This window comes from Etheostoma cragini, chromosome 15 (assembly GCF_013103735.1).
Source record: "Etheostoma cragini isolate CJK2018 chromosome 15, CSU_Ecrag_1.0, whole genome shotgun sequence".
In the NCBI taxonomy this organism is placed as follows: domain Eukaryota; kingdom Metazoa; phylum Chordata; class Actinopteri; order Perciformes; family Percidae; genus Etheostoma; species Etheostoma cragini.
In genome coordinates, this window is record NC_048421.1 from 556,907 (window position 1) to 565,559 (window position 8,653).

Here is an 8,653-nt window from a genome sequence, read left to right on the forward strand (position 1 = left end):
CTTCAGTTTTATCTGAGTTTAACATTAGAAAATTACAGGTCATCCAGGTTTTAATATCCTGAAGGCACGTTTGAAGTTAACTGATTGGTTTCATCCGGCTTGATTGATAGATATAATTGAGTATCATCTGCATAACAATGAAAGTTTATGGAGTGCTTCCTGATAATACTGCCTAAAGGAAGCATATATAAAGTGAACAGGATTGGACCGAGCACAGATCCTTGTGGGACTCCATGACTAACTTTGGCGTGCACAGAGGATTCATCGTTAACATGAACAAACTGAGATCGATCTGATAAATAAGACTTAAACCAGCTTAGAGCAGTCCCTTTAATGCCAATTAAATGTTCCAATGTCTTTAATAAGATATGATGGCCAATGGTATCAAATGCAGCACTAAGATCTAATAACACAAGTACAGAGATAAGTCCTTTGTCTGATGCAATTAGGAGATCATTAGTAATTTTCACAAGTGCTGTCTCTGTGCTATGATGAACTCTAAATCCTGACTGAAAATCCTCAAATAAGCTGTTGCTATGCAGAAAGTCACATAGCTGTTTGGCGACTGCTTTCTCTATCTCTTACATTTCCAGGCGATGTGCGTGGTGAGCTGCTGGTGGACGTGGGTTCGGGTCCCAGCTTGTACCAGGTGATGAGCGGCTGTGAGGTTTTCAACAAGGTGCTCCTCACAGATTTCCTGGAGGTCAACAGACAGGAGCTGAGGACCTGGCTCCAGGACAAGGGGGGCTCCAGCATGGACTGGACCCCATTCCTGCAACACGTCTGCAAGCTGGAGGGACGACCGTACGATCAGATCCCTAACTCAGTTATCACTTACTACTAATAATAAAAGTGCAAAGTACAGCTGAGGCTGATGACAATAGCATTAGTTTTGTAAGTATTTGGTCATAAAGCAGTAAGTTATGAACACATTTAGATTTCTGACCTGGTGCTAATTCCATGGCAAAGCTTGCTAAGATATTTCCATCAGTACCAAAGTGGTGGACTGAGTGACCGACAGACCTTCAGTGTCTTCCCTAGAGCTATGCCCATAGCTAACAGACACCCAAATCCATATTATGCAACATAAAGTGCTTCTGAGTCAGCACACAGTAGGAATACATAACTAGTGCAGAGAGATTATGTGTGCATTTACACTTGCTGTTTTTATCTAATTTGGTGATTCCTTGTCTTTAACAGGCCATCGGCATGGACAGAGAAGGCTGCCAGGCTACGTCAGACCATCGTGGACATCGTCCACATTGACGTGCACTCCCCTCAGCCTCTGGCCCTGGACGTCCTTCCTTCAGCCGGGGCCGACTGTCTCGTGTCCGCCTACTGTCTGGAGAGTGCCAGTCCTGACCTGGCTGCCTTCACCAGGGCCCTGGGCCACATTGGGAGGCTCCTGCGGCCCGGTGGCCACCTTCTGCTCATAGGAACTCTGGGAATGACTTACTACATGGCGGGGCCTGGGGTAAAGATCCCTACGGTCCCAGTGAATGCGGCCCAGGTCTGTGCTAGTCTGAAGGAGAACGGCTACACCCTGATCAGGCTGGAGGTTTACAGAGTGCCTCAAGACATGATGCTGTGTTCTGATGATTCCCCCGGGACGTTTTTTGTTAAGGCAATGAAGGAGTAAATGTGACAAAAGAGTTTAGATAAGGGTTATTAAAGATGAAAGGGAAAATGATAAGTTTTCAGATGAAAATATATTTTAGGCCGAGGTAAAAGCAAGGTGTAGCAATGAGAAAATGGTGCTAATAAGAACACTCAAACATAGTGATTTTTGTGGGCAAGTGGAGGTTGTTTTGATTCTAATCATCAATCATTTAAATTGTTTTCAAACTGACTCTAAATGGAAAAAAATGCAAAGACAAAAAACATGTTAATGAAATATTTAACTTCATTTCCTTGGTCCAGGAGATGTTTCAGAAATGTAATTCCACATTGCCCCCTGCAGGTCACACACAGAAACTACAGCATCCAGAATGCAACGCTTCCAGTTTTTGATGATGAGTTGCAAGTTGTTTTGTAATTTCTGATAATATGAATAAAGATGATAAAACAATTGGAAGCAGTTTAAATTTGATAATACAACTAAGAAATTGCATTTTTTTAAAGTTATTGCTTTTCATGGCAGGCACGAGGAGCCGAGGTTCATTTTCAGAAAGATTTAGGTTTTTATTTACAAAAAGTTTTTCAAAAAACAGAAAATCCTGGGACCATAAAAGAGGTCAACTAAGCAGACCTTCACTCAGGTAACATAACCAAGAAGACCTACACAAACTAAGCAGACCTACCCCAGACTGAGACATGGGAAAAGCTGATCTGGTGGCTGATCAGGTCATTCTGACCCAAAGGGGGGTAGACAAACACATTAAAGAGCCAAACCACAGTAACTACAACCTATATTAAACCAATGCTACCTAATTTGGAAGGATAAGGTATTCAAATAATCATATCTATAAGTATAACTAGCAATGAAAAGAACACAACTCAACAGTAAAATGAAAATGCTCTGCCACCCCCATGATATGGGGAAACATGGTGCAGTCCAATTATCCCTTCCCCATTTAAACAGCTTTGAATGTGTTGGAGGCCCTTTTGCCTTTCAGCCGACCCCCAGCAGCAAGTCCCCAGGACCTGGCGTCTCAAAAAGAAAAGGTATTCTTTTCACAGAATGAAACTTAAAGATAATGAACCTTAAATGTGCTAAATTGACAAAGTTAAATATGTCACCCAAAAGAAACCAAGTCAAATAACTAAAAAACAGTTTGTAGAACTGAAATATGTGTCCAGGTGTTTTTTTGTGTATAATGTGCTCAAACCAAAAAACAAGAGTTACCACCGTGAGTTGTTGCCATGTGTGGCTGCGAGTGCGGCTATCACACACCAAAATGTACAGTTGTCCAAGATGTCCAGTTGTCCAAGATTCACACAGATAAAAAAAGTGCCACCTTTGTGAAATACATGCGTTGTCAGAGGGATTAGACTTAGTTGAAGCTAAGATGTTGTCCAAGGACTTAGCACAGCATTGATTAATTTACCAAGCACCTTTCTAGAGAGCACAAAATACCAAGTACCACAGTTGTTGAGCCTTCTCTTCAGACCTTCCCAACATCTACTGACTCCACAGGGACCATCTACACAACACTAGAGGAAAACAACTGATCCTTCTGAAGGTTTTAAACTTCTTAAAATGAAAGTGCAGCCTCATTTATGGTAAAAATGTACTCTGGATCAAATGTAATACTAATGGATGTAACAAGAACTGTAACTTTGGTTAAAGAACTTGTGGAAACATCTGACGCTACGTTACAAAATTCTGTTTCATCAGTGTTCAATAATACGGATGTAACACGTGACCGTGAACTTGTGCTACTACTAATGGGACTGTTAAGTGCCAAACAAATGTTTGATGACATAGCCACCTCTTTTGAATATGATTACAGTGAACCCTCATTTTGTCACGGGGGTTATGTTCCAAAAAGAACCCGTGTTAGGCGAAATCGGTGAAGTAGTAACATTTTTTTTTTTTTTACAACTCTTATACAATGAAATACTCCGTAACACATTGAAACCAAAGAGCAAACCTTTTTACAGGCCCAAGCATTTGTTTAACAAATAAAAGTACTGTATAAACGTTTTTTACAAATAACCACTGTCAACTGGATCCAGAATCTCTGCAAATTCAGTTGTATTATTATGAGACAACAAATCCCCTGAGCTCAAAACTAAAATCCATAAAATGGGTGCTGTTTACTTCACTCAATGGAATTTACCCCAGATTCCAATTCATCCCTTGCTCACATTCACTTGTGGTATTTAATTCAATTGACAAGTAGACATATTGGCTGGGTAAGATACTAGAGCCACTTCTTGAGGACATCAGAGACCTTAAACTCTGGTATAGGAGTTGAAGTTAATGGACAAACTCAAAAGCTGTCGAAACACTTTCAATTCTGACAGCAGATAATTGGGCAGTACATTCATTGTGCGGCATGTGGAAAGCTTTTCTGCAACCAAATGTTGCCAGTTTTGTGTGATCGATGATCAGGAAATACACTGAGCAACATGTAAGGTTCTGCCATTCAAGCTCAACTGGTGTTAAAGGGACCCCTTGTTTGAACAGTCTGCAATATTTACATGTAACAGAAAATACATGTGTGGACATAATGCCTGATGTACTGGAGGGTGTGGCTCCTTTAGAAGTGAAGCTGCTGTTGCGCTACTTCCTTTATGATGATTGCTGCTTCTGACTATGGTTGCATAGTTGAGATCTTCTGTAAATGCTGTCAGTCAAACGGCCTCCCAAATGTGGCGTCTCTTGCAAGTTTTACCATTTTTAGTGGGAGATTTCATTAATAAGGAAGACCAGTTTTAGCATCTGTTCATTTTGTTGAGGGAATCTGCAGCATTGTCTTTGCACCTGTCAGTGTTGGGCTTGCTGTGTTTCTTAAACAGCTCATCATAAATCACCATACACTTTACAAGAAGATGTTTTGCCAGAATTAATTCCAAAGCACTATTTTATGGTACACTATCCAAGAATGCTTTGTTTGGACCACTTTCTCAATTGTGGTGTATGAGATTTGAGGCAAAGCAGAATCCAATGAAAAGGCAAGCGCACGTCATATGCAACTTCAAAAATTTTTTTTGCTTATAAACATCGGGTTCAACAAATGGTACAATTTCAAGTGCGGTGACCCACTTTGTGAAATATACAGTGTCGACAATGCCTTTCCTGTGAACAGCGGTGCTTTAAATTAGGCTGATGTTATACTGGAGGGACTTAAATCAGCCCTACGCACACGTACAGGACCGGGTCGGTGCTGCCACTAAAGATACAGCTTTACAGGGAGCACTTATTGGAGAGATCACTCATGTTTTACCACAGGGAGAAGTATTTCTTAAGAGAGTACTTGAAGTACTTTGATGAGCATTTCTATGCATATGTTGTGCAAAAAAACTAAAGACTTTCAAAGGATCACTTTAGATCAATGGTTCCCAACCTTTTTCAGCTCAAGACCCAAAAGAGACATTTGGTGTCTCCCGAGACCCAAATTTACAAAATAGACTATGAATCATTGTAACATCTACATTTTTAAACTGTGGACAAAAGACGGAACAAACGCTGACTTGAATTTAATGAGATGTGTGTGGCTGGTTGAAGATATCAACCAGCTGATCTAGTCTAGCTTTGGTTTTTGAAAGTGCCCCATTCTGAGGTCATGCTGAGCCTTTAGTCTTTTCTCTGCCAATTGGCGACCCAATAAAACGGGTCTGTGACCCATTTTGGGTCCTGACCCTAAGTTTGGGAAACATTGATTTAGATGTTGCAGATGTTCGATCTCTGGACATGATGTCAAATGTTAGCACTGAAGAGCTCTATCTCAATCCGGGGTATAAGATTTTGTAGGTGCTTCTATTGATTTACTTTTAAAAACAAGAGTTTTTGTACTGATACATACACATAAATAGTATTACATAGTATTACAAATTAGTGTAACGCCTGTTAAGGTTAGAAAAAATTGTTTTTAATAAGGGTTTAATATGAAATCTTGAAGAAATGCCTAATTCATGTATATTGGCTTTTTATTTTTTATAATAAAGGAAACCATTTACACACTTGAGAGTTTTCTGTGTTAATCTGGTGTACACATGATTCACACGCAATGTGTAGATCTAACACATTTATGTAGGAGTCATTTTATGACTAAAAGTAAGTAAATGTGCAAGGCATCGAACAACCTAGGATCCCTAGTCCAACCTGGACTCGGGTTGATAACACCAATAATTTGTTCTTTCAGTGAACTATGGAACAGTATGTTGAAGACTCCAGCCTCGGGGACTGGGAGCTGATTGGTTCTGGGGGTTTTGGACAAATCTACAAAGCCAGGCATAAGCAGTGGGGCTATGACGTGGCCATTAAACTGCTTCTTCAGGGCGAGGGGTAAGTGCTTACCAAGGATTTTCTGTTTATCTACATCAAGTTTTGTGAATTACTCATAATGCAAAGAAACACACACAGGACCGAGGAGTCTTTGCTGCATGAGATCAAGATGATGCTTCAAGCCACCAGCCCGTATGTCATGGCCGTCCGAGGGATCTTCAAGGGTCAGACGCCCTCTGGCGGGTCAAGACGGCTTGGTGTGGTCATGGATCTCATGGAGAGAGGATCATTGGCCTCCCTACAGGTGACCAGGGGTGGAACAACTACTTATATATTTTACTTAGGGTAGGAATACTCTGTAAAAAATACTTATGCTACAAGTTAAATACTTGCATTATCAATAAATATGTAAGCATAGAATAAATACATAATACATTTGTTGTCTAAGTTATACTGTTTATTTTAAAAGTCATTATTAAAGAAAAAACATAAAAATAACATTATATTCCAAACCTTTGAATGGTGGTGTAGGTGTAGCTCACTGTCTCCACTATTATCCACTTTGTGGATCTGAAACCATCTTACAGGAAGCATTGAGGGGAACTCCTCCCTGGCCTGGTCTTCAGACTGGCTCACCAAGTGGCTCTGGGTACTTCCTCCACACTCTGCCCCGACCCGTGCTCCACCAGGACCTGAAGCCCCAAAACGTGCTGCTGGACGACTCTCTCAATGCCAAGGTGAGTCCCAGGCTTTGAGAGGAGGCCGGGCCTCATGCTTACTTTATACTTTTACCATAGTTTGCACAGTTTTCAGGCTCCATTTAGTCTGGAGATTAAATGGAGCCTGAAAAACATATTGTGAACCCAAAAGATACAGACATGGGTTTCCCTTACATGTTGCAGCTTGATAATATACAGTAGGAAATAGTGGCGATGGAAATGCTTTTAAGATGGACCGTATTCTCGTTTTTGGGTCAAATGGCCTTTTGAATGGGAGAGCTAGGGGTGCTACTATGATGGCATCAAAATGAGACGTTGCTCCAAGTATCACCAGGGTCTCTACACATTAACTTGGCATCACCAGGGTCTCTACACATGAACTTGGCATCACCAGGGTCTCTACACATGGACTCGGCATCACCAGGGTCTCTACACATGGAGTCAGCATCACCAGGGTCTCTACACATGAACTTGGCATCACCAGGGTCTCTACACATAGACTCGGCATCACCAGGGTCTCTACACATGGAGTCAGCATCACCAGGGTCTCTACACATGGACTCGGCATCACAGGGTCTCTACGCATCAACCTAGCTCCATTGGTGTAGATCCAGTGAGTGTTGGAAATCACAGACAGATGTCATCAGGACCACATTATCTGCAAAAAACGATCTCCAGCTCACCTAACTGCAACCCCTCCCCCTCACGACTACATCTTGATATCCTTGAATATCACCAACAGGATTGGTGAAAAGGAGCAACCCAAGAACCAGCACAACCTTTGGATATACATGTTGGATTGGATATCCCCCACCCTATACTTCGGCAGCACCTCCAACAGTATCTCCCGGGAGATCTGGTCATACGTCTTCTCCAAATCAACAAAGCACATGGAGACCAAATGAGCATTGTTTCTCTTCAATCTGAGAATCCTAAGACCTTGAGACCAAAGCTCCCCGCTACAGCTTCAGCAATGGAAGCCTCGACCTTCAGGGAAGCCAGAAAGGTTCGCTGGAGGTGGGACTTAAAGATCTCTCAAACAGGGTCCTTCTCAGACTTTCCCAGTTTACCCGCACTACCTGTTTGTCAAGGTCTTTGTCTAACCCCAACAGTCTCATGAAGACCAATGTGGAAACCAACCCACAGAGAGAGTTGTGTGGAGCTGATGGTCTTAATTAGCTTTCTAGCAACTCATTTGGCAATGCGTTGAATGTAACGGATGTTCATTAATATCAAAATGTTACATATTAAAGCTTAATTACAACAGTCATGAACATTCATTAAGACTTCATGTTCATAGCTGGTTTCATGTCTGTCTTCTGCACACCCGTTCAAATGAAGAACCTCTTCCTCTCTTTGCTAATTCTCTCTGCAGCTTACTGATTTTGGCCTTGCCCGGATTTCCTGCAGCGTCACGCAGGTTTCCAAGGACAGTGGACCAGTAGGAGGGACGATATCATACATGCCACCAGAGGCTTTTAAAGCATCGTACAAACCTAAAAGAGCCTGTGATAGCTACAGGTATGAGAGCATCGAACCATCATATAATAAATAACTGGAGACGCGATCACTCCAGCTGCCATGCTGGAGTCTTTCCACCATGCTGGAGTCTTGTCTTTCCACCAATGACCTCCAACGGCAACTCCCCCGGAACATGAGTTGTTGCCATGTGTGGCTGCTAGTGCGGCCATCACATACTCCTCTCCTTCAAAACTCTCGCTGTGGCAGCGAGAGAGGTAGTCTGCTGTCACATTGAGTCTGCCGGGAATGTGCTCTACTGTAAAGCGAAAGGGTTGCATGGCCAGATACCATCTGGTGACACGGCCATTAGTATCCCTCATTCGCTGCAACCACTGGAGGGCCTTGTGATCAGTCTGTAATGTGAACTCCCTGCCCAGTAGGTAGTATTTAAGGGAGTCGAGGGCCCACTTGATTGCCAGAGCTTCTTTCTCCACCGTTGAGTATCGCATCTCTCTGGGGAATAGCTTGCAGCTGATGAAAGCCACTGGATGCTGGTCACCATGCGGTCCCTGCAGAAGGA

The 8,653-nt window shown here is 42.3% G+C and overlaps 3 protein-coding genes across 3 annotated transcripts in view; 2 read left to right on the forward strand and 1 right to left on the reverse strand.

Annotated features, from left to right (window-relative positions):
* Positions 1–2,062, forward strand: part of LOC117958272 (phenylethanolamine N-methyltransferase-like) — a 4,186-nt gene extending 2,124 nt beyond the window's left edge. The window contains exons 2-3 of the mRNA XM_034894596.1: positions 594–804; positions 1,201–2,062. Of these exons, the coding sequence (XP_034750487.1) occupies positions 594–804; positions 1,201–1,639 (650 nt within the window). The 3' untranslated portion in view covers positions 1,640–2,062. The remainder of the gene's footprint in view (positions 1–593; positions 805–1,200) is intronic.
* LOC117958237 overlaps positions 1–8,653 on the reverse strand; it is an 859,617-nt gene that overhangs the window by 485,184 nt on the left and 365,780 nt on the right. The gene's annotated exons all lie outside the window — the stretch shown is intronic.
* LOC117958285 (neoverrucotoxin subunit alpha-like) overlaps positions 1–8,653 on the forward strand; it is a 109,233-nt gene that overhangs the window by 88,087 nt on the left and 12,493 nt on the right. The gene's annotated exons all lie outside the window — the stretch shown is intronic.